The sequence below is a fragment of the Capra hircus genome, assembly GCF_001704415.2.
Source record: "Capra hircus breed San Clemente chromosome X unlocalized genomic scaffold, ASM170441v1, whole genome shotgun sequence".
NCBI lineage: Eukaryota > Metazoa > Chordata > Mammalia > Artiodactyla > Bovidae > Capra > Capra hircus.
The window spans coordinates 11,016,795-11,044,101 of NW_017189516.1; the positions used below are offsets into that span (position 1 = coordinate 11,016,795).

At 37.4% G+C, this 27,307-nt stretch overlaps 1 protein-coding gene across 1 annotated transcript in view; it reads left to right on the forward strand.

Moving 5' to 3' along the window:
- TEX11 (testis expressed 11) overlaps positions 1-27,307 on the forward strand; it is a 249,949-nt gene that overhangs the window by 180,076 nt on the left and 42,566 nt on the right. The window contains exons 21-25 of the mRNA XM_018044046.1: positions 1,113-1,153; positions 2,495-2,581; positions 3,967-4,037; positions 6,150-6,266; positions 12,807-12,879. Of these exons, the coding sequence (XP_017899535.1) occupies positions 1,113-1,153; positions 2,495-2,581; positions 3,967-4,037; positions 6,150-6,266; positions 12,807-12,879 (389 nt within the window). The remainder of the gene's footprint in view (positions 1-1,112; positions 1,154-2,494; positions 2,582-3,966; positions 4,038-6,149; positions 6,267-12,806; positions 12,880-27,307) is intronic.

Below are 27,307 nucleotides of genomic sequence, written 5' to 3' on the forward strand. Positions count from 1 at the left end.
TGCTTTATGTAAAGTAGATGTCTATTGTTTATCACTTAGAAGGCGGCTAGTTTTCCTGAAGCACAGTCTGCATTGTATAATATTAGACATTCTCCTGATAAGACTAGTCTTACAGTATATTCTACCCTACTTAGTATAAACTTTTTAGTTGAGTTAGCTAATACTTCCATATTTAATCCTTTGTTTAAACATAATGGGATGTTTTTCTCTGTTAAAATTTATGTACCCCACCTAAGGAAACTTAGGGCTTCCCTGGTGGCTCAGATGGTAAAGAATCCGCCTGCAGTGCGGGAGACCTGGGTTTGCTCTCTGGGTTAGGAAGATCCTCTGGAGGAGGGCATGGCAATCCATTCTAGTATTCTTGCCTGGAGAATCCCCATGGACAGAGGAGCCTGGCAGACCACAGTCACAAAGACCATGGGATTGCAGAGTCAGACGCAAACGAGCGACTAAGCATAGCATACCAGGAAGCTTAACAAAGGGTCAAAAGGCTTGAATGGTAGTAGTCTTGACATCGTCATTGCATGACCTTAGACAAATCATCCCCAATTTCCAGATCTGTTTTCTCATCTATAAAATTAAGGTTATGGATAAGTGATTTTTGAACTATATTCCTTAGAAACCTGAAAATTCTGTGCCACTGCCTCAGGGACCAGGAACTGAGGCTCTAGGCCTCTGCCCACAAATGGTTCAACCAGAGCTGCTATATTTCTGCCTATTCTTGTATATTAGAGTTTTATAAAATTTTATCTAAAACACAGGTTCTGGTTTCCCCTTTTCAAAAAAAAGTTGAAAATCACAGAGATCAGTACCTGCTCTCAAATTCTATGACCCTGTAATATAAAACTTTATCAGTCATTGAAATCCTTTGCTTAAGAATAGGTGTAGAGGGGGAAGAGAGAAAAAAAATGTGAGGACATTGGGGCTGAGGAACAGTATCCTATAATGGGGGAAAAGCGGTGTAAAATGATAGATTGGGACCTTGAGCAACAAAATTCACAATTTTGCATTTTCTTTGAGAAGCTCTCAGGTACAAATAGAGTCTCTTTTTGATACTTTTCTGTAGTAAAGCTTTGGAACAGCAGGAAAATACTCTTTTCTTTACTTTTTAGAAAGAAAGAAATGGATAGACTTTTGGCTTACTTCAATAGAGGTAAATATATCCTTGATTATTTTCACTCATTCATCTTGCCTCTGTCCTCTATTAATATATAAATTCTCCAAGTATATTGAGCACACTGTCTCAGGCTTCATGTTTGAGTTAAGCTTCATGTTTTTACTAACATTTGTCACAGCGATATACCTAGTTTCTTTATTCACAAGCAGAGAAAAGTTTGCTGTCACTAGCATTCATCTCCAAATGTGATTTCAGCTCTGTTTTTATTACAGTTTTTAAAAAGACATTTCTGTTTTTTCCTTCCTCCCTCCCTACCTGCCTTCCATCTCTGTTGCCACTTGATTCTAACCTAGAAAATGAACAGGTAAAAAAGGATCAAAACAAAAATACTCTGAACCCCACTAATTTTTATGATCTCTGTATCAAATTCAGATTGTTTACTCTGTTATTTTGAGGCTGTCCATCGATCTATCTGGACTTCCCTGGTGGCTCAGACAGTAAAGCGTCTGTCTACAATGCGGGAGACCCCAGGTTCGATCCCTGAGTTGGGAAAATCCCCTGGAGAAGGAAATGGCAATCCACTCCAGGACTATTGCCTGAAAAATCCCATGGACAGAGGAGCCTGGTAGGCTACAGTCCACGGGGTCACAAAGAGTCGGACACAACTGAGCGACTTCACTATAGTCACTATCGATCTATCCAGGTCAGTGTCATCTCTGTATAGCAATAATTCCTGCCTGCCCACTTCATTCAGCTAACTTAAATACACCAAAAACTCCATATCCGCGAAATTCTATCTCATTTATTGCAGTCATTGACTTTTGTACTTCAAATATCTGTTAACAGGTTGTTAAATGTAACAAAGCAGTTTAGAAACCACAGCTTAAGAGGAATGTTTACTGTTGGCATTCTTCTCTCTCAGAAGGGTGCAAGAGTATGTAATAAATGTTTTCTGATGATCACAACAGATTTTGGTTCTTTACTTTGCTTGCTGTAGGAGTTCAGTAAGTAAATACTATGCCAACCTCTCAGTACTCTTCCAATCCTCAATCTCCATTTCAGTATTTTAAATGATTATTTCTGTTCCTTTTTTCCTTACACATAAATCATATCTTTCTACCTCAGGTGGTGAATGATTGCTCTAATTAAAAATCTCTCCAAAGATATGTTTGTTCTCTAGAGTTTGAATTAACAGTTTATAAGAGCTTGGTAATGCTTTTTGCCATTTTAATTATTTTGGTATGTACTCATGTACACACACTGAAAAAGAACTTTCTAAATCCAGGCTCATGTCTGACTGTTTTTAAAGCAGGATTAACAACTTTGTTAGAGTATAAAGTAAAAGGCCTCAATATCAGATTTTCCTGTTTGATGCAGCACTCCTGAACCTTACTCAGTTATTTGAAGGAGAAGCTTGGACTTTAGCCTCTAAGATTAACGAAGCTCATTGGTTTCGAAAAACAGGTAAAAGGAAATTCTGTGGCTAAGCGAAACATTGTGGGGTGATAGAATCAGACAGATTCAAATTCTAGCTCTTAAATTTATAGCTATGGGTATAAGGATAACTTGCTTAATCTCAGTTTTACTATTTAATCTCAGTTTTACTATAAAAAATGGGGAACCTGGGACATACCATGTACTCAACTGTTAGTTTTCTTCATTTCCTACTGAAATGAATCTAAGAATAAAATAATGAATTAGAACTGCAGGTCTCCAAGGTTATGTTCCTAAACTTGGTCTAGAATGCCCAATTTATCTCTAAATGTGAATCATGAAAAATAAACTACATGCAACAATATGAATGAATCTCAACAAAAATTATGTTGAGCAAAAGAAGCCAGATGTTACATATATACTGCATGGATCCATTTATATATAGTAAGAAACAAAAAGCCAGCAAACTAATTTACAGTGTTACAACTCAGGATAGTGGTTACCTTTGAAGGGAGTAGTACTTGAAGAGAGTAGGTGGGATTGCTTCTGGGTTTCTGGTAATGATAAAGATTTTTGATCTGGATTGGTTACATGGATATTATATACTTTATGAAAATTCATCAAGTTATACAGTTATGAGTTATATAATTAACTTTATGTAGATTCTATTTATAAAATTTATGCTCCAGTGATAAGCAAGAGCAATTAAGCATCATTGTTATAAGGTTAACTGGTTCTTCATGAACCTTTTTCTGCTTTATGGGGTTTACTGGGTCTCTAGGAGAAAAGGGAATAAATACAGCAATCTGGCTTCTGGGAAACTTATGTGTATAATGGAAAATAGAAAACATTTAAATTATAGAAAAATTTAATGACTTTGATGCTTTAGAAGTTTGAAAAGTTATTTCTCAATACTTGTTTTACTGAATTTTAATTTTGATTTTTCAAGATAAAGATCATGTTGAATGTTGCCTGATGGGGATGTCCACAGCTCTATGAAAGATGTGAATCTTTCCATCAGTTTTCCTGAACGTTTGAGTCTAATATGCCTGTTTTTTGCTGAATTTTGACTTTCTTTCACCAACTGAAGTTGGTGAACTCTTCAATGTGATCGTCATTTTTTAGATGGATTCGTGTCAACTAAGAATTTATTGTATATCCCTGATTTTTAAAAAACTCAACATTATTGCCACTAGTCATTGTCCTAGAATTAAAGATTAGAACTAATAGAAGTCTCTAAGTTTACCTGGAAAAAATTTCTCTAAAAACCTAAAGTTAGCTTTTTTTAACCCTTGAGAAACCCTACATTAGTATGTTAATATTAAGGATGTGGAGATTATAAATCTGTGGAGATTATAATGGTACAGATTAAACAGTGAATTTTCATAATTATGTTATTTCATGTTAATATTCAGCTTGGAACTTGGCTGTGCAATGTGAGAAAGATCCACTGTCAATGAGAGAGTTTTTTGTACTTTCTTACAAGGTAAGTCTCTTCTAACAAGTGTCTCATGTTTGAACCACAACGAGGATATGACCACTATGGCTATAGTCAAGGACTAAGTGTAGAGTGAGATTGGCTTTTAATCTAGGAACTCTTAATATACGTTTAAGCAGGAATGACCTAAGGAGAATTTGATCCCTAGAGGATATAATATGAGAACATGAGGTAGATCTTCCCATACCACAGTATCACAACCATCCTGGAGTGTAAAGTTCTACCATAAGAGACTTACTCTTTTATCTTTGAAGGAATTTCAGTCTCTCAAAGTCCTATATAAACATCTAACTATTTTTAGAAGGAAATACTCTAAGAAGTTGTAAATTGCCAAAACATTAGGAACAGTTCTGGATATAAGTCTATAGGAATATAGAATAGGTATCTGGGGACAACAGGAGGTTAAAAGGATGCTGAGAAGTTTAGATCTGCTTTATAACTTTTCTGAGAGCAAGCTCTATGTGTAAGAATTTGAGTTTGTTTTGCAATTATAAGCATTTAAAAATAGTCATTAGCCTGCAAGGTAGAGGTTAAATGACAGACAAAGGAACAAGCATTGATGAGAGGATGAAAGGGGAAGTGGTAAAGAATATCCTTCATACACATTCAGGAGTATGAAATCTGTTATGTTGAGATAGATTAAATGTTTTAGAACTGGAAAAAACTATATAGGTAATCTAGCACAACTCCTTCACCTTATATATGAGTTGCCTGAGATGTAGAGATTGGGTATCTTGAAATGCTGTTTAGTTAAATGATGGTGATGATTATGATCACTAAATATTTGGGGAGAATAAGAAATAATGTTTGAAAATTTTAAGTATAATTGCCATTTTAATGAGGTAAAATAAATCAGTTTTAGTTTTGACATTTGTGATAGCACCAGTAGAATTCCATGTTAGAATCCTAAGTAGCCTAGAATTTTATTGTACAATGCTGGGAGGTTATTTTTTGAGGTTAATTTGTGCTTTTATTTGCTAGCATAATTTGGCTAGAGTGGCCTACAAACTTTGTTGATCTTGTGTGTAATACGTATACACACATGAAAGGGAAACAAAAGTTTTGCCAAAAATGTCTACCCTCAGTTCACCATAGGGTTCGCTTTAATAAGTGAGAGTAATGTTGCATATTCTGTGGGTTTAGACAAAAGTACAATGATATATATCCATCATTATAATGTGATATACAACATTTCACTGCTCATAAAACTTCTGTACCCTGTGTATTCATCTCCCCTCTCCCCCCAAACTCCTGGCAACTGTTGATCTTTAGATCATCTTTTCCAGAATGGCATGCAGTTGCAATCTATTTTTTCTTTTTTTTTCCTTGGAAAGAGAGGTTCAAAGTCTTTATAAGACTGTCCATGGCCCACTCGTGTATGCACCTCACCAACTCTAGGTGGCAAACTTCTCTATTAAATACTGTAGGTTTTCTTCCAGTATTGAGCCCCACTGGTCCTACCAGCAACCATATCGAGCTACAGAGGGACATGTGTTTGGGTATTTGTTCATAGAAAGGCCGCAAGTTTTGTGCCCCTTGTCACAATGAACCCAGATTCCTGTTGGGTGTGTTATAAACAGAGGAGCCATTTCTTCAGGCCCCCTACTCTAAGCACACCCCATGGGAGTTTTTTTCTAAAGCTAGAGTACAAGGTTTAATGATGAAGTTATCCTAATGCCTGTCAAGATTTGACATTGTCTCTTTCAGCCATGAACAATATAGGTACTAATTTCAGCTCTATTCAATGCAAAGGGAAAATCTATTTGCCAGGGGAAAAATCACGTAGAAATTACAACATAAGCCAAGAAGTAAATCACTAGATAAAGATACAGGGCCAAATGACAGTACTTGTCACTGGGAAAGACAGGAAAATTGTGAAGAAATACTTTTTAATCTCTCAAAAAGTGCTAAAAAATGGAAAGTAATACAAAATTAAAACCATAAATCAGTGTTATAGCCGATATCATTGTTAAGGTGAGATGTGGTTTTCCAGCTGAATTTTGTCATTCAGACAGGATGTTGCTGATTTTCATTCTGATTGTTTGTGTTCACCTGGCAGAATTCTCCCTATTCATTGATGTTCTGGTTATTTCTTATCAGCTGTCCCAGTTTTGTCCTTCTGATCAAGTAATTCTGATTGCACAGAAAACATGTTTACTCATGGCAGCTGCAATTGATCTAGACCAAGGGAGAAAAGCTTCAACAGCTTTTGAACAGGTAATGTGCAACCTTCAAAGAAAATGCAAGCATTCAGTGTGCTGTTTGGTATGTTTGCCTTCCTTCATGTAATTCTTTTTGATTCTCTTTTTAGAATCTTTTCCTCCATACTGGCAATATCTTGATTTCAAAGATGTATAATTCCTTTCTAAGGAAAGGTCATATTTGGCTTAGCCTCTTCTTTTAAAATGCCCCTTGCCATGGCCCACTCTTTGTGAATCTGCTTTTAAATATTCTTCATCTTCATCATCTCCCTGTGATCACAAGTGATCCATAGGTTGTTCTACTTCTGTTTCCTTTCACACATTCTCCAAGGAAACACATTTACTTCCACAGCATTTTTTTTCCATTTGGCTGTGTTGGGTCTTAGCTGCAACATACAGGATCTTTCGTTGAGGTGCATGGACTCTTTAGGTGTGGCATGCACTTCAGTAGTTGTGGCACACAGACTTAGTTGCTCTTCATCATGTGGGATCTCAGTTCCCCAACGAGGGATCAAACCACATCCCCTGCATTGCAGGGCAAATTCTTAACCACTGGACCACCAGGGAAGTTCCACTTCCACAGTTTCGTTAGCCATCTGGAATTATTTAGCTGACTTGTTTATTGTCACAAACTGGTTCCAAATTGGGAAAGGAGTACATCAGGCTATATATTGTCACCCTGATATTTCATTTATATGCAGAGTATATCATGTGAAATGCTGGGCTGGATGAAGCACAAGCTAGAATCAAGATTGCCAGGAGAAATATCAGTAACCTCAGTTGCCTGCAGTGAGGGAGATCTGGGTTCGATCCCTGGGTTGGGAAGATCCCCTGAAGAAGGAAATGTCAACCCACTCCAGTACTCTTGCCTGGAAAATTCCATGGGCAGAGGAGCCTGGTAGGCTACAGTCCATGGGATTGCAGAGAGTCACACAGGACTGAGCAACTTAACTTCACATACGCAGATGACACCACCCTTAAGGCAGAAAGTGAAGAACTAAACAGCCTCTTGATGAAAGTGAAAGAAGAGAGTGAAAAAGTTGGCTTATAACTCAACATTCAAAAAACTAAGATCATGGCATCCAGTCCCATCACTTCATGGCAAATAGATAGGGAAGTAATGGAAACAGTGACAGACTTTATTTTCTTGGGCTCCAAAATCACTGCAGATGGTGACTGTGGTATGGCAAAACCAATACAGTATTGTAAAGTAAAATAAAGTACAATTAAAAAAAAAAAAGACGCTTGCTTCTTGGAAGAAAAGCTATGATCAACCTAGACAGCATTTTAAAAGGCAGAGACATTACTTTGCCAACAAAGGTCCGTCTAGTCAAAGCTATGGATTTTCCAGTAGTCATGTATGGATGTGACACTTGGACTATAAAGAAAGCTGAGCACCAAAGAATTGATGCTTTTGAACTGTGGTGTTGGAGAAAACTCTTTTGAGAGTCCCTTGGACAGCAAGGAGATCCCACCAGTCAATCCTAAAGGAAATCAGTGCTGAATATCCATTGGAAGGACTGATGCGGAAGCTGAAACTCCAATACTTTGGCCATCTGATGCAAAGAACTGACTCATTTGAAAAGACCCTGATGCTGGGAAAGATTGAAAGCAGGAGGAGAAGAGGACAACAGAGGATGAGATGGTTGGATGGCATCACCGACTCGGTGGACATGGGTTTGGGCAGGCTTGGGGAGTTGGTGATGGACAGGGAAGCCTGGCATGATGCACTCCATGGGGTCACAAAGAGTCTGCTGCTGCTGCTGAGTCGCTTCAGTCATGTCCGACTCTGTGCGACTCCATAGATAGGAGCCCACCAGGCTCCCTCATCCCTGGGATTCTCCAGGCAAGAACACTGGAGTGGGCTGCCATTTCCTTCTCCAATGCATGAAAGTGAAAAGTGAAAGCGAAGCTGCTCAGTCGTGTCCAACTCACAGCAATCCCAGGGACTGCAGCCTACCAGGCTCCTCTGTCCATGAGATTTTCCAAGCAAGAGTACTGGAGTGGGTTGCCATTGCCTTCTCCATACAAAGAGTCAGACATGACTAACTGAACTGAACTATTTATTGTCACTCAATTGCATTTGTTTCCTTTAACCCACATTCTTGAATATTTTATCATCCAGTTCAGTTCAGTCACTCAGTCATGTCTGACTCTTTGTGATCCCATGGACTGCAACATGCCAGGCTTCCCAGCAAGCAGGGTGACAATATACAGCCTTGATGTACCCCTTTTCCTGTTTGGAACTAGTCTGTTGTTCCATGTCCAGTTCTAACTGTTGCTCCTGACCTGCATACAGGTTTCTCAAGAGGCAGGTCAGGTGGTCTGGAATTTCCATCTCTTTCAGAATATTCTGCAGTTTATTGTGATCCACATTAACTCAGTTTTTTTTTTGCTTTAAAAAAAATTTTTTTAATCTTTTTAAAATTTTTTTATTTTTTTTTACTTTACAATACTGCACTGGTTTTGCCATACATTGACATGAATCCACCACAGGTGTACATGAGTACCCAACCCTGAACCCCCCTCCCACCGCCCTCCCCATATCATCTCTCTGGGTCATCCCAGTGCACCAGCCCCAGGCATCCTGTATCCTGTATCGAACCTAGACTAGCGATTCGTTTCTTATGATAGTATACATGTTAGAATGCCATTCTCCCAAATCATCCCACCCTCTCCCTCTCCCACAAAATCCAAAAGTCTGTTCTTTACATCTGTGTCTCTTTTGCTGTCTCGCATACAGGGTTATCATTACCATCTTTCTAAATTCCATATATATGCGTTAGTATACTGTATTGGTGTTTTTCTTTCTGGCTTACTTCACTCTGTATAATCGGCTCCAGTTTCATCCACCTCATTAGAACTGAAACTCAGTTTTAACAACAAGAAAACAAAATATCTACTTTTGCCTGAATCCCACTCTCAGCTTAAACCTTACATCTTTTAAGGAGATAGCAACATCAATATCTCACTCTCTCATATACCAGAGTATTCACTGATTTGTCTTTAGTTCTTTCCTTCCTTCTTTCAAGCTAGGAAAGTTGTCACCAAACTGGACTTCTAGCATGTTTGTATGATTTTAACTTCTGGATCTCTCTGGTTTTTTTCTCTTGAAAGTGAAAGTGAAGTCGCTCAGTCGTGTCCGACTCTTTGCGACCCCGTGGACTGTAGCCCACCAGGCTCCTCCATCCATGGGGTTCTCCAGGCAAGAATACTGGAGTGGGTTGCCATTTCCTGCTCCAGGGGATTTTCCCAACCCAGGAATCGAACCCATGTCTCCCGGATTGCAGGCAGATGCTTTAACCTCTGAGCCACCAGGGAAGCATTTCCCATACTTGCCAGCTTCTTTTATTTCCAATTGGTACAAAATCCTTCTTGCTGCTTATTCTGTTCCTTCTGTTAATATGTTCTTTTATATGATTCTTCACATCTGAAACAAGCTATCAGTAGCTCTCTGCCAACATATTTTCTTTCTTTTCTTTTCCATTGTTGAGTTCAACTCAAAAAAACATGTGAGTACCAAGCACTCTGCTAGTTACTAGAGATAAAGAATATAAAGTCCTTGTCCTGAGTAACCACTTTTTAGAAACTTTTCCATAGTAAAAGAAGATAAATCTACAAGCCTCAGAGCAAAACCAAAATAACCATTTTGCTTCTTTATAAGTAAGGGTGTTGTCAAACTGAAATTCATTCCAAACAAACTGAAATGTCAGGGTTTGGAGCAGAAAAAGGCTTATTACAAGGGCCATGCAAGAAGAATGAGTGTCTCGTGCTCAGAAGACCTGAACTCCCCAGTGGGTTTCAGGGAAGTTTTTATAGGCAACATTTGGGGAGGTGGCACTGCAGAGTGTGTAGCTCTTTGATTGGCTGGTGGTGAGATAATAGAATGGTCATCATCTCAGTCTGGTATCAGCCTTCTGGTTCCAACCAGTTGGGGTCCACATGCTTGTCCTCAACCTAAGGTTATCATCCTCCACCTGGATAGAGGCCTTAATTCCTGTAGAAGAACTAATCTTGTTCCACTGTGGACAGAGTACATACTTTGTCTGACTTCACGTTATTTTAAATGTATTTGAAGTTTGTGTTGTGGTCTAACATATGGTCTGTCCTGGATAAAGTGCCATGTGTGCTTGAGAAAGAATGTACTTTGTTCTTGGGTTGATGAAAATGGTCCATGTATATCTTTTAGGTATAAAAATAAACTTTACATAGTTTTACACAGTATTTTAAAATAAGAAAAGAAAGAAGAAATATATTATCAGTACACTTTTGTTTTTTCATTTGTATTCAAATTGCTATTGGTGTCACTTGCTTTCAGCCTGAAGAGCTTCTCTTAGCATTTTTATAAATGGTTCTGCTAGCAAAAAGATGCAACTTTTTTTTAATCTGGGAACTTCTTTGTTTTTCTTTCAGTTCTGAGAGATAATTCTGCTGGGTATTAGATTCTTGGTTGCCTGTTTTCTTTCATCACATTGAATATGTTATTCCACTGCCTAATCAATATTCTACATTTCCTAACATTGTCATCTTGCCTTCCTTTTTTAAGTGTGGTTTCCTTTAATTGTTTTAACATATTTGAAACAGCTGCTTTGAAACCTGTGTCTGCTAATTTCCAATATTGGACCTTTCAAAAGTCAGTTCCTCTTGCTTACTTTATTCCTGTGTATGGGTCATACTTTCTTGTTTCTTTGCATATTTTATAATTCTTTGTTGAAAACTGAACATTTTGCATAGTATTTTGGAACATCTTTGGGTACTGATTCCCCCTCTCTGGTACTTGTTAATATGTGCTTATTTGTTTGATTAGTGACTTGTCTGGGCTAGTTCAGTGCAGTCTTATTTCTGCAGCTGTATAGTAGTATAGAGCTTCTAATGTTATTCCTCAGAGATCACAGTCTTTGCCTTTGCAGTCACCATGACCCCTCCCCTGGAAAGGAATGAAAGTAGTTTTAGCAGGGTTATTTTTTAGTATCTCTTTCCATGATCACCCTGTTAAGCTTCTGAGTGGTCTTCTATTGGTATCATACACAGGTGTAAGTGTTTATGAATTACTAGGTGACTGGTGTGTGTGTGTGTGTGCGCGTGTGTGTGTACGTGCACATGCACATGCACGCGCATTTGAAAATACTCTGGTATAAATTGCTCCACAGTCTGATCCAGTTAACGTAAGGCCCCTTTGAAGGGGTAAGTAATCTTAGCTTTCTCTTCCCCTTAGTTATCTCTGTAAACTTGTATTCTGCTGTTTTGCTTGTCATTATCACTGAGTTAGCAGCTTCCTCTTAAGTGCCCACACCAAAATCTTCACTATTTTTATAATGTCTTTAGACTTGAACTTTCCCAAGCTCTATTTCAATAAATGTCAATCAGTCTCCTTAGGGTGACTACAGAGCTCACTCTTCTAATGACCTTCCTCTCCTCCTGAGCAGAAACTCTATACACTGCTTTGGAGCTAGAGGCAGGGACCATGACCCATTTGTATCAGAATGACAATACAGCTCTGTAAGTCAGGAACTAGCAAAAGTCATAGTCCCTAACATTCTTAACTTGCCTCTTTGAGCATGGAAACTCTCTTATAAGGAAGCTGAGGTGAGGGCAGTTGTGACCCAGTATTTTCAACTGCAGTGCTTGGGGGGACTGGGTAGAAGAAAAGAGTGCCAGGCTTCTTAATTGTGCTTGTTTACAATAGAACTTGGGCTTCCCTGGTAGCCCAGCTGGTAAAGAATCTGACTGCAATGCAGGAGACCCTGGTTCAATTCCTGGGTCAGAAAGTTCCCCTGGAGAAGGGATAGGCTACTCATTGTAGTATTCTTGCCTGGAGAGTCCCCATAACAGAGGAGCCTGGCAGGCAACTAAGCACAGCACATATTGATGCAATACAGATCTTGGGGAGGGGAATGAGAAGTCCTGGCAACATGCCCCTTATGGTCATCCCTAGCCTGGAAGCTGAGGGTATAGTGAGCCTTATCTTCTTGGTTATACCCACCTAAAGTGCTCTTACATCATACTGAACTGGGGAGGGGAGTTGGCCAGATCATGGCTCAACGGCTACAGGTACTCACTGTTCTTACTGAGACTTTAGTAGGTTTCCTGGAATAGATGTTTCCCCATTGGCTATTAATATATGCCCTTAGGGCAATTTTCTGAGACTTTACATGATCATATTTTAGCATTTTCACCAGTTATGGTAATTTTGCTGGGGAGAGGATCCATAGATCTTCTCATATCACCATTTTAGAAGCAATTTTCTTCTGTCCTAGATTATTAAAATTGATGATACTCAAGATTTTCTGTTTAATCCTCAATTTCCTGTAAGTTAAGTGATTGTGCTATGCATCTTAAACAGTGCTGTTATGTCAATTATACCTCAGTAAAACTAGGGGGAGAAAAGGAAAGAGAAAAAAATAGAGGCTAATATTTATATATAAATCCAGAAATACTCAGTTTATACTTCCATTTTTCTAGTTTAATTTTTTACTGCTTTTAATGATATGATTTTTATTTGCTTAAAGTTTTGTTTGGTTGAGACTAATTTTCTCATCACTTTCTTACCAAACAGACCTGCTTCCTAAATCGTGCACTTGAGCTGATCTGTAAATGCAGAGACATCTGGAATCTCCTGAAAACAACAGGTACAGTGGGACTGGGAGTATGGTAACATGGTTATAAAGGGTGTTTCAGATCTGAATAACCTAGTCTTTTATCAGCAGAAATTTGTGCCACTAAAATACTTGATAACCAGCCAAATGATCCTTTAAGAACTAGCTTTTCCCCACTCTATGTTTGTATTTTGTATTTTAAATCTTTGACATACTACTTAGAGTAAGAATATTTTTTTTAATAATTATTTATTTACTTGGCTGTGCCGAGTCTTAGTTGCAGCATGCAGGATCTTCAGTTGTGGCATGTGAGACCTAGTTCCCTGACAAGAGATCAAACCTGGGCCCCAGCATCGGGAGCAAAGAGTCTTAGCCGCTGGACCACCAGGGGAAGTCCCAAGAATATATTTTATCTTCATTTTCATTGTAGTATTGAGTATAAAAATAGTACCATCATTGTTCAGTATGACTTTATTGCTCTTAGGTCACTGGATTTGATATCTAATTTAAACAAATTTTGACTTTGACTAAATGTAGGGTACAGAATCTTCCAAACCACAATGATAATATCAGATACTGTTAACATTTTGTAATGAAATAATCTGTGTGGTAGTAAACCATTTGAAGCTATATAGTAGCTTGCTATGGTTTCCTAATTAAGGATGGTATTATTATATAGACTTTATTATATTGTGTCCATCTATTCTTGTTTTAGTTAGAATTTTTTAAAAATCTATACATACTGAATTGAATTTCATGCCTTTTATTTTTTATTAATTAATTTATTTACTTTGGCTATGCTGGATCTTTATTGCTTTGCATGGGCTTTCTCTAGTTGTGATGAGTGGAGGCTACTCTTTGTTACAGTACACAGGCTCTTGTTTCAGTGGCTTCTCTTGATGTGGAGCACAGGCTGTAGGTGTGAAATTTCAGTTGTTGCAACCAACACATAGGTTCAATAGTTGTAGTATGTGGGCTTTAGGGTGCATGGGCTTCAGCACTCAGGCTCAATAGTTGCTGCCCATGGGCTCTAGAGCTCAGGCTCAGTAGTTGTGGGGCACAGGCTTAACTGCTCTGTGGCATTTGGAATCTTCCTGGGCCAGGTATCGAACTTGTATCCTCTACATAGGCAGGTGGATTCTAATCCACTGTGCCACCAGGGAAGTCCCAAATTGCATGCCTTTTAAGCTTCTCTAGAGATCATCACATGGTTTTTCTCTTTTGAAGTATTAATATATTAAATTATAATAATAATACATTTCTTGAAATTAAGTCATCATTGGATTTCTGGAATAATCCATTTGGTTATGGTGTATTATTATTTTAAAACATGGTGAATTTGATTTACTTATATTTAAAAATTATTGTCATTTTAGTGTATATTCATGATAACTTTGATGAATGTTTATATCAAACTATAGGAATTATAAGAAAGAACATAAACATATTAAATTTAATTCACCTATCTCAATCTATGGCAGGCATTTAGAAGAATAAAAACAATAAAAAGAAAAGAGAGAAAATAACTAAACAACATACTCAATATGGAAGATTTAATAGAAATATACCAGATAGCCTGAAAATATACTTTATACTCCAGTACTCCTGCCTGGAAAATCCCATGAACGGAGGAGCCCTGGTAGGCTGCAGTCCATGGGGTCGCTAAGAGTCAGACACGACTAAGCAACTTCACTTTCATTTTTCACTTTCATGCCTTGGAGAAGGAAATGGCAACCCACTCCAGTGTTCTTGGCTGGAAAATCCCAGGGACAGTGGATCCTGGTGGGCTGCTGTCTATGGGGTTGCACAGAGTCGGACATGACTGAAGTGACTTGGCAGCGGCAGCAGCATCCTGATAATATAAAACTCATTTTCTTTTCATGTGCCCTTTGAACATTTACAGAATTGATCACAAGAAAAACCTGAATTTAAAAAAACCTGAATAAATTCTAAAACATAAAAATAAAACAAATAGCATTATCTGACCACAATGCTTCACAATGCAATAAAACTAGAAATTAATAGTGGAATTAGGAAACAGAATCCTTTACCACTTGGACATTTTAAAAAACAAAAGTAACTATGGAATATCTGGGCTTCCCTCCTGGCTCAGTGGTAAAGACTCTGCCTGCCAATGCATGAGACTTGGATTTGATCCCTGTATCAGGAAGATCCCCTGGAGAAGGAAATGACAACCCTACTCCAGTATTCTTGCCTGGAAAATTCCATGGATAGAGGAGCCTGCCAGGCTACAGTCCACTGAGTTGCAAAAGAGTTGGACTTGGCTTAGTGACTAAACAACAGCAGCAGCAATATGAAATATCTAGAAAATGATACTTAGAATACCTCATAACAGAATCTAAATTACTAAAGTAGTGCTCAGAGTGAAATTCATACGTTTAGTGCCTTTTATTTAAAAAGTATATCAGAATGCTAGCTGTCTACTGAAAATGTTTTTTCACTCTAGGAACACAGCTAGATTCTCTTTATATAGCTATATCTATCTATGTCATTGGAGACTTGCAAATTTAAACAATGAGATACTACTACACACTTATTAGAATGACAAAAATTCAAAACACTGACAACACCAAATGCTGGTGAATATGTGAAACAACAGGAATTCTCTCTCATTCATTGCTGACAGGAATGCAACATGGTATAGCCACTTTGAAGGACAGCTTGGCAGTTTCTTACAAAACTAAACATACGCTTGCTATACAATCCAGCAGCAGTGCTCCCTGTTATTTATGCAAATAAGCTGAAAACTTATGTCCATGAAAAGACCTGAACATGGATGTTTATAGCAACTTTAGTCACAATTGCTAAAACTTGGAAGCGACCAAGATATCATTCATTAGGTGAATAGTCAAATAAACTGTGGAATGTCCTAACAATGAAATATTGTTCTGAACTAAGAGGAAATGAGCTATTAAACTATTACTAAGTGAAAGAAGCCAGTCTGAAAAGGCCACATACTATATGATTCCAACTATATAACATTACAAAAAAGACAAAACTATGAAGACAATAAAAAGATCTTTGGTTGTCAGCATGAATTGAGGAAGGAGAAATAAATAGATAAAACACAGGAAACTTTTAGGGCAGTGAAACTATTCTGTATGATACTACAGTGGTATATACATGTTATTATACATTTGTCAAAATCCATAGAATATACAATGCCAAGAGTGAATCCTAATGTAACATGGAATTTGGGTAAACATGATGTGTCAATGTAGATTCACTGATTGTAACAAATGTACCACTATGGTGCAGGATGTCAGTAGTGGAGGACGTGGTGTGCAGTGGGGGATAGGGTATATATGGGAATGCTCTATACTTTCCACTCAATTTTGCTGTGAACCTAAAACTGTTTAAAAGAATGGCTATTATTGAAAAGACAAGGGAGATGTGGAGAAAAGGGAATTCTTTTGCACTGTTGATGGGAATGCAAATTGGTACAGCCACTATGGAAAACAATGTACACGTTCCTCAAAAAAGCACAAATAGAGCAACCATCTCCAAAAACCCCAATACTGAGTGTATACCTAAAGGAAATGAAATCACTATTGCAAAGAGGTATCTGCATCCCCGTGTTCATATCTCACAGTAGTCAAGACATGGAAATAGTCTAAGAATGAGTGAATAAAGAAAATATGACATACATATATATGTATGTATGTATGTATGTATATGTATATGTATATGTATGCACACACACAATTAACTACTTGGCCTTATAAAAGAAAAATCTTGCCATTTGTAACAACATGGATGAATACCTGGAGGACATTATGCTGAGTGAAATAAGACAGAAAAACACAAATACTATATGACCTAACTTATATGTGGAATCTTAAAAAAAAAAAAATCTCATAGAAACAGAGAGTAGATTGTTGGTTGCCAGAAGCAGGGGCATGGGGAAACATGTGATGGTGGTCACAGGGTACAAACTTCTAGATATAGGATGAATAAGTTTTGAGAAACCTAATGTACACTATCGTGACTGTAGTTAACAATACTGAATTGTATACTTGAAAGTTGCCAAGAGAGTAAATCTTAAATGTTCTCACCCACACACACACAAACACAAATGGCAACTATATGAAGTAATGGATATGTTAACTAGCCTTATTTTGGTAATCATTTCACAGTATATACATGTATAAAATCATGACATTGTACACCTTAAATATACATAATGTTATATGTCAAATACATCTCAGTGAAGCTGGAAGAAAATCCAGCAATATATGAAAAGAATTATATGCCAAAGAAGACCACTAGGTCTCCAAGGATGATGGATTATTTGTTGTGGTTGTTCGGTTGCTCAGTAGTGTCCTACTCTGCATCCCCATGGACCACAGCATACAGCACACCAGGCTCCCCTGTCCTTCATTGTCTCCTGGAGTTGGATCAAATTCATGTCAATGAGTCAGTGATGCTATCTAACCATCTCATCTTCTGTTGCCTCCTTCTCCTTTGCCTTCAGTCTTTCCTGGCATCAGGGTCTTTTCCAGTGAGTTGGCTCTTCAGTTAGGTGGCGAGAGTATTGGAGCTTCGGCTTCAGCACAGACCTTCTAATGAATATTCAGGTTCACTTGGATTGAACGGTTTGATCTCCTCACAGTCCAGTGGGCTCTCAAGAGTACTCTTCAGCACCACAATTCAAAAGCATCAGTTTTTCTGCACTCAGCCTTTTTTATGGTGCAGCTTTCACATCCATACATGACTACTGGAAAAACCCTAGCTTTGACTATACGGACCTTTGCTGGCAAAGTGATGTCACTACTTTTTAATACACTATCTAGGTTTGTCATAGCTCTCCTTCCAAGGAACAAATGTCTTTTAATTTCATGGTTACAGACACCATCCACAGTGATTTTAGAGCCCAAGAAAATAAAATTTGTCACTGCTTAGACTTTTTCTCCTTCTATTTGCCATGAAGAGATGGGACCAGATGTCATGATCTTAGTTTTTCGAATGTTGAGTTTTAAGCCAGCTTTTCCACTCACTTTCACCTTCATCAAAAGGCTCTTCAGTTGCTCTACACTTTCTGCCATTAGAGTAGTATCATCTGCATATCTGAGGTTGTTGATATTTCCTCCAGCAGTCTTAATTCCAGCTTGTGATTCATCCAGCCTGGCATTTTGCAAGATGTATTCTGCATAGAAGTTAAATAAGCAAGGTGACAATATACAGCCTTGTCATACTCCTTTAACAATTTTGAACCAATCAGTTGTTCCATGTCTGGTTCTAACTGTTGCTTTTTGACCCACATACAGGTTTCTTAGGAGACAGGTAAGGTAGTCTGGTATTCCCATGTCTTTTAGAATTTTCCACAATTTGTTGTGATTCACACAGTCAAAGGCTTTAGCATAGTCATTGAAGCAGAAGTAGATGTTTTTCTGAAACTCCCATGCCTTCTCCATGATCTAATGAACATTGGCAATTTGATCTCTGATTCCTCTGCCTCTTTGAAACCCAGCTTGTATATACATCTGTAAGTTCTCTCTTCACATACTGTTGAAGCCTAGCTTGAAGGATTTTGAACATAACATTGCTAGCATGTGAAATGAGTGCAATTGTACAATAATGTGAACATTCTTTGGCATTGCCCTCCTTTGGGATGGAATGAAAACCAACCTTTTCCAGTCCTGTGGCCTCTGCTGAGTTTTCCAAATTTGCTGGCATATTGAGTGCATCACTTAACAACATCTTTTAGGATTTGAAATAGCTGGAATTCCATCACTTCCACTTGCTTTATTCATAGTGATGCTTCCTAAGGCCCACTTGACTTCACACTCCAGGATGTCTGGCTCTAAGTGAGTGACCACAATGTTGTGGTTATCTGGGTCATTAGGGCCTTTTTTGTATACTTCTTCTGTGTATTCTTGCCACCTCTTCTTAATCTCTTCTTCTTCTGTTAGGTCCTTACCGTTTATGTCCTTTACCATGCCCATCCTCACATGAAATTTTCCCTTGATAGCTCCAACTTTATTGAAGAGATCTCCAGTGTTTTCCATTCTATTATTTTCCTCTATTTCTTTGCATTGTTCATTTAAGAAGGCCTTCTTATCTCTCCTTGCTATTTCTTGAAACTCTGCATTCAGTTGGGTATATCTTTCCCTTTCTCCCTTGCCTTTCTCTTCTCTTCTTTCCTCAGCTATTTGTAAAGCCTTCTCAGAAAGCTACTTTGCCTAATTGCATTTCTTTTTCTTTGGAATGTTTTTGGTCGCTACCCCCTGTACAGTGTTTTTTTTTTTAAGCATTTTATAATTTTATTCTTTTTGTTGCAGGCATATTGCATTAGATATTGTTTTTTTTTTTTTTAGTTTTTTATTTTTTAAATTTTAAAATCTTTAATTCTTACATGCATTCCCAAACATGAACCCCCCTCCCACTCCCCTCCCCATAACATCTCTCTGGGTCATCCCCTTGCACCAGCCCCAAGCATGCTGTATCCTGCGTCAGACATAGACTGGCGATTCAATTCTTACATGATAGTATACATGTTAGAATGCCATTCTCCCAAATCATCCCACCCTCTCCCTCTCCCTCTGAGTCCAAAAGTCCGTTATACACATCTGTGTCTTTTTTCTGTCTTGCATACAGGGTCGTCATTGCCATCTTCCTAAATTCCATATATATGTGTTAGTATACTGTATTGGTGTTTTTCTTTCTGGCTTACTTCACTCTGTATGATCGGCTCCAGTTTCATCCATCTCATCAGAACTGATTCAAATGAATTCTTTTTAACGGCTGAGTAATACTCCATTGAGTATATGTACCACAGCTTTCTTATCCATTCATCTGCTGATGGACATCTAGGTTGTTTCCATGTCCTGGCTATTATAACCAGTGCTGCGATGAACATTGGGGTACATGTGTCTCTTTCAGTTCTGGTTTCCTTGGTGTGTATGCCCAGCAGTGGGATTGCTGGGTCATAAGGTAGTTCTGTTTGCAACTTTTTAAGAAATCTCCACACTGTTCTCCATAGTGGCTGTACTAGTTTGCATTCCCACCAACAGTGTAGGAGGGTTCCCTTTTCTCCACACCCTCTCCAGCATTTATTGCTTGCAGATATTTGGATCGCAGCCATTCTGACTGGTGTGAAGTGGTACCTCATTGTGGTTTTGACTTGCATTTCTCTAATAATGAGTGATGTTGAGCATCTTTTCATGTGTTTGTTAGCCATCTGTATGTCTTCTTTGGAGAAATGTCTATTTAGTTCTTTGGCCCATTTTTTGATTGGGTCGTTTATTTTTCTGGAATTTAGCTGCATAAGTTGCTTGTATATTTTTGAGATTAGTTGTTTGTCAGTTGCTTCATTTGCTATTATTTTCTCCCATTCAGAAGGCTGTCTTTTCACCTTGCTTATATTTTCCTTTGTTGTGCAGAAGCTTTTAATTTTAATTAGATCCCATTTGTTTATTTTTGCTTTTATTTCCAGAATTCTGGGAGGTGGATCATAGAGGATCCTGCTGTGATTTATGTCTGAGAGTGTTTTGCCTATGTTCTCCTCTAGGAGTTTTATAGTTTCTGATCTTACATTTAGATCTTTAATCCATTTTGAGTTTATTTTTGTGTGCGGTGTTAGAAAGTGATCTAGTTTCATTCTTTTACAAGTGGTTGACCAGTTTTCCCAGCACCACTTGTTAAAGAGATTGTCTTTACTCCATTGTATATTCTTGCCTCCTTTGTCAAAGATAAGGTGTCCATATGTGTGTGGATTTATCTCTGGGCTTTCTATTTTGTTCCATTGATCTATATGTCTGTCTTTGTGCCAGTACCATACTGTCTTGATGACTGTGGCTTTGTAGTAGAGCCTGAAGTCAGGCAAGTTGATTCCTCCAGTTCCATTCTTCTTTCTCAAGATTGCTTTGGCTATTCGAGGTTTTTTGTATTTCCATACAAATCTTGAAATTATTTGTTCTAGTTCTGTGAAAAATGTGGCTGGTAGCTTGATAGGGATTGCATTGAATTTGTAAATTGCTTTGGGTAGTATACTCATTTTCACTATATTGATTCTTCCAATCCATGAACATGGTATATTTCTCCATCTATTAGTGTCCTCTTTGATTTCTTTCATCAGTGTTTTATAGTTTTCTATATATAGGTCTTTAGTTTCTTTAGGTAGATATATTCCTAAGTATTGTATTCTTTTCGTTGCAATGGTGAATGGAATTGTTTCCTTAATTTCTTTTTCTACTTTCTCATTATTCGTGTATAGGAATGCAAGGGATTTCTGTGTGTTGATTTTATATCCTGCAACTTTACTATATTCATTGATTAGCTCTAGTAATTTTCTGGTGGAGTCTTTAGGGTTTTCCATGTAGAGGATCATGTCATCTGCAAACAGTGAGAGTTTTACTTCTTCTTTTCCAATTTGGATTCCTTTTATTTCTTTTTCTGCTCTGATTGCTGTGGCCAAAACTTCCAGAACTATGTTGAATAGTAGCGGTGAAAGTGGACACCCTTGTCTTGTTCCTGACTTTAGGGGAAATGCTTTCAATTTTTCACCATTGAGGATAATGTTTGCTGTGGGTTTGTCATATATAGCTTTTATTATGTTGAGGTATGTTCCTTCTATTCCTGCTTTCTGGAGAGTTTTTATCATAAATGGATGTTGAATTTTGTCAAAGGCCTTCTCTGCATCTATTGAGATAATCATATGGCTTTTATTTTTCAATTTGTTAATGTGGTGAATTACATTGATTGATTTGCAGATATTGAAGAATCCTTGCATCCCTGGGATAAAGCCCACTTGGTCATGGTGTATGATCTTTTTAATGTGTTGTTGGATTCTGATTGCTAGAATTTTGTTGAGGATTTTTGCATCTATGTTCATCAGTGATATTGGCCTGTAGTTTTCTTTTTTTGTGACATCTTTGTCAGGTTTTGGTATTAGGGTGATGGTGGCCTCATAGAATGAGTTTGGAAGTTTACCTTCCTCTGCAATTTTCTGGAAGAGTTTGAGGAGGATAGGTGTTAGCTCTTCTCGAAATTTTTGGTAGAATTCAGCTGTGAATCCATCTGGACCTGGGCTTTTGTTTGCTGGAAGATTTCTGATTACCGTTTCAATTTCCGTGTTTGTGATGGGTCTGTTAAGATTTTCTATTTCTTCCTGGTTCAGTTTTGGAAAATTGTACTTTTCTAAGAATTTGTCCATTTCTTCCACGTTGTCCATTTTTTTGGCATACAACTGCTGATAGTAGTCTCTTATGATCCTTTGTATTTCTGTGTTGTCTGTTGTGATCTCTCCATTTTCATTTCTAATTTTATTGATTTGATTTTTCTCTCTTTGCTTCTTGATGAGTCTGGTTAATGGTTTCCATCTATAGTTCTTCAGGCACTCTGCCTACCAAATCTAATCCCTTGAATCTATTCATCATCCCCATCGTATAATCATTAAGGATTTGATTTAGGTCATACCTGAACAGCCTAGTGGTTTCCTTTACATTCTTCAATTTAGCCTGAATTTTGCAATAAAGAGTTCATGATCTGAGCCATAGTCAGCTCCAGGTCTTGTTTTTGCTGACTGTATAGAGCTTCTCTATCTTTGACTTGGAAAGAACATAATCAATCTCATTTTGGTGTTGACCATCTGGCGATGTCCATGTGTAGAGTCACCTCTTGTGTTGTTGGAAGAGGGTGTTTGCTGTGACTAGTGTGTTCTCTCAGCAAAACTCTGTTAGCCTTTGCCCTGCTTCATTTTGTACTCCAAGGCCAAACTTGGCTGTTATTCCAGGCATCTGTTTATTTCTTCCTTTGGTATTCTAATCCCCTATGATGAAAAGGACATCTTTTTTTTGGCATTAGTTCTAGAAGGTCTTATAAGTCATCATAGAACTGTTCAACTTCAGCTTCTTCAGCATTAGTGTTTGAGGCATAGACTTGGATTACTGTGATATTGAGTGGTTTGCCTTGGAAACGAACAGAGATCATTCTGTCATTTTTGAGATTGCACCCAGTACTGCATTTTGGACTCTTCTGTTGACTATGAGGGCTGCTCCATTTCTTCTAAGGGATTCTTGCCTACAGTAGTAGATATAATGATCATCTGAATTAAATTCTCCCATTCTCGTCCATTTTAGTTTACTGATTCCTAAGATGTTGATGTTCAATCTTCCCATCTCCTGCTTGACCATGTCCAATTTACCTTGATTCATGGACCTAACATTCCAGGTTCCTATACAATATTGTGCTTTACAGTATCAGACACCAGACACTGAACATTGTTTGTGCTTTGGCCCAGCCACTTCATTCTTTCTGGAGCTATTAGTAATTGCCCTCCACTATTCCCTAGTACCTCATTGGACACCTTCTAACCTGGGCAGCTCATCTTCCAGTGTCATATCCTTTTGCCTTTTCATACTGTTCATGGGGTTCTCTAGGCAAGAATACTGGAGTGGGTTGTTATTTCCTCCTCCAGTAGACCATGTTTTGTCAGAACTCTTCACTATGACCCATCTATCTTGGGTAGTCCTGCAGGGAATGGCTCATAGCTTCAAGCTCTTTCACCATGACAGGGCTGTGATCCACAAAGGGGGACATGGAATATTCAGTTCAGTTCAGTTGCTCAGTTGTGTCTGCCTCTTTGCAGCCCCATGAACCACAGCACACCAGGCCTCCCTGTCCATCACCAACTCCCGGAGTCCACCCAAACGCATGTCCATTGATTCGGTGTTGTCATCCAACCATCTTATCCTCTGTCGTCCCCTTCTCCTCCTGCCCTCAATCTTTCCCAGCATCAGGTCTTTTCAAATGAGTCAGCTCTTCTCATCAGGTAGCCAAAGTATTGGAGTTTCAGCTTCAACATCAGTCCCTCCAGTGAACACCCAGGACTAATCTCCTTTGTGATGGACTGGTTGGAGTCTTCAAGGGACTCTCTCAAGAGTCTTCTCCAACACCACAGTTCAAAAGCATCAATTCTTCAGCACTCACCCTTCTTTATATTATTCAGCCATAAAAAGGAACGAATTTGAGTCAGTTCTGGTGAGGTGGGTGAACCTAGTGCCTGTTATACAAGGTAAGTCAGAGAAAAATATCATACATTAATGCATGTACATGAAATTTAGAAAAATGGTACTGATGAACCTATTTGCAAGGCAGGGATAGAGATGCCAACATAGAGATCAGACTTGTGGACACAGATGAGAAAATAGCGCTTTGGACAAATTGAGAGAGTATCATTGAAACATATACATTACTATATATAAAAAAGATAGCTAGTGGAAAGTTGTTGTGTAACACAGGGAGCTTAGCCTGGTGCTCTGTGACAACCTAGAAGGGTGGGATGGGTTGAGGGGTGGAAAGAAGGTTCAAGAGGGAGGGAATATAGGTATACTTTTGGCTGATTCATGTTGTTGTATGGCAGAAACCAACACAACATTGTAAATTGTAAAGCAGTTATCCTCCAATTAAAAATAAATTTTTAAAAGAGAAAAAGGACATTAGATTAAAACTAAGGGAAAATCAAAGAAAAGAATTTGTTGTTTCATCTAGTAAATCTAATTTGTTGGCGTACAATAGTTCATAGTAATCTCTTGTAATCCTTTTTATTTCTGTAAGGTCAGTTATAATGTCCCCTCTTTTGAAGCCTCTCTTTGAATTACTAGGATCTGATTCTAATTATGAATCTTCTCTTATTGTCAGTGTAGCTAAATTTTTTTCAGTTTTTAAAATCTCTTCAAATTGTTGGTTTCATTGATTTTCTCCATTTTTCTATCCTCCAATTCATTTTTCTTTGCTCTTTATTACTTCGCTTCTCTAGTAACTTTGAATTTGTTTTGCTCTTTTTTCTAGTTCCTCATGATTTAAAGTTGTGGTATTGCTTAAAAATTTTTCCTCCTTTATGGCTATTTATAGTTACAGGCTTTCCTTTCAGTACTTCTTTTACTACATCCCATAAATTTCATTATGTTTTGTTTTTGTTACCAACCATCTCTAGGTATTTTTCTAAGTTCTCTTTTGATTTTTTCCCCTTTGGTCCAGTGCTTGTTGTTTAATTTCCACATACTTGTGACTTTTCCAGTTTTCTTTCTGTTATGGATTTCTAGCTTCTCCATTATGGTTAGAGAATATACTCTATGTGATTTTAGTCTTATTAAATTTATTGAGACTTATTTTGTAGCCAGATATATGATCTCTACTGGAGAATATTCCATTAGCACTTGAGCATAAAGATTTTCTGCTGTTGTTGGATGGAGTATTATATATAACATCTGTTATTTCTAATTGGTTTATAGTGTTGTTGGCATCCTCTATTTCCTTGTTCATCCCCTATCTACATATTCTATCCATTTTTGAAAATTATTCATAAAATGTATGATTTATGTTTATCTGAAGGTAAAAATACACTAGGAACAGAGAAGACAGTCAAAAATCTCCAGGAACTGCCTATAAAGAGTAAAATTTCTGAAATTTTTATAGTAATATTTTACCTACAAAAATTTAACATACAGAAGGCTAAGCATCTCTTCTGATTTTGAAAGTCTTCTCATGCAACTCTTAGCAATAGTAACCCATCAAACAAACCTAATTATTTCTTATATTTTCTCTCTTTATGAGGAGAAAGAATGAATTTTTGCGGTTTTCCAGGGGCCCTTTTAGAAATTTCAAAGATAATTTTAGGTTTAGAAGATATCCTGAAAACATTGTTTTATATTTTCTGTATTTGGGATGTGACTTTTCAGGGCAAAATTAAGAGTTGTTAGAGGCAGTTGGGCACTTGATTAAAATACAGTTGTGGGTGCCTGAGAAGCAGTACTTGGTTACCCATCTAAGCAAAATGACAGTAACACATTTACAAATAAGCATAGAAAATAACACAATTCTAAAAAACTTTAGCTCTTCAATAAATGAGAAAAATTTTTCTTAATCTTTTTGTCATTAAGTGATCAAAAATAAAGACATCACAAAGATAATAAAGATCAAAAAATTATTCTGGTAAAACACAAAATCTGCTATCTAGGTAGATTACATACAAGGCAAAGAATAAACTTTTATATTATAAGTGAAACCATCATTTAATAAACTAAGGAAGCAAGCCCATCAAAAAAAGATAACTTTGCTCCATTCTAATACATTACAGAGCTTTATTTTAGACTCAGGTTTAAACTAGGGCAAATGAAATTTACTTTCCAGATTTGTCCTTCATTATGCTCTTTTATATTCCTGAACAAACTGACAACCTTTTAGGGGATCTGCCTGTCAAAACTAGTTTTATGAAAAGGCTAAGACAGTTTTTCAGAGGCTACATGATGTGTGATACTGTAATAAGATCGGATGCAGAAGAAAATACAAGAATCTAGCTATTTCTGTTAAGTCAGGCATTAAGGAGCTTTTCAAAACTGTGAAACAATTTTCTCATTCATTTTTTTAAATTTTATTTATTTTTAATTGAAGGATAATTGCTTTACAGTATTATGTTGGTTTCTACCAAACATCAATGTGAATCAGCTATAGGTTTACCCATGTCCCCTCCCACTTGAACATCCCTCCCACCTCCCTCTTCTCATTCACTTTGAAAAATACAATTACTTTTTAATTGACATTAACACACAGTGACTTCATCTCAAATTAATTCAATCAGGAAATATATTTAAATTTTGTTTTAATTTCTAAAATGGTAATTATCAATAGTTATAACCTGCATATGAAAAATCTCTTTGATAATTTTTTCAGAGTACATGGGGGTCCTGAGAACAGAAAGTTTGAGAACCACTGATTTGGAAGTAAACTATTTTTTCCTTTAAAAACAAAGGCACATATCCATTTGATGCTATTACTCATAATATAATCTCAACCACTTGTTTTAATTATAACTTTTTTAACCAAAATAATTTTTATTTCAAAGAGAAAACTTAGAGAGGTGTAATTGAGACCCATCTCTCACTCACTAGTAGTGTAGCAGACTAGCAGAGTTCATGAATACACAGCACAACTTTCCATGACTACCTTCATCCCTTTTAAAGAGGAAAAATGAACACATTCTTTAACATAACCCAAAGATACTGCCTCTCTATAGCATATAAAAATAAGAAGCAATAGTATATAAACTTAAAACTATGCTTAGTAATGAAAGTATTTGGTTTTACTTAAAAGTTATCTTGGTATCTATTATCCATTTATTAACTCAATGTAATATCAGTCTAACATTTTAAGTGAACTAAATATCTTAAAGTTTATAGTATTTTTCTTCTTGATTTTCTAACTGTTCTAAATATAATTAATTTTGGGCTTCCCTGGTGGCTCAGTTGATAAAGAATCTACCTGCAATGTAGGAGACGTAGGCTCAATCCCTAGGTTGATAAGATCCCCTGGCGCAGGGCATGGCAACCCACCCCAGTATTCTTGCCTGGAGAATTCCATGGACAGAGGAGCCTGGCAGGCTATAGTCCATGGGGTTGCAAAGAGTCAGACACAACTGAACAACTAACACAACAACAACAAA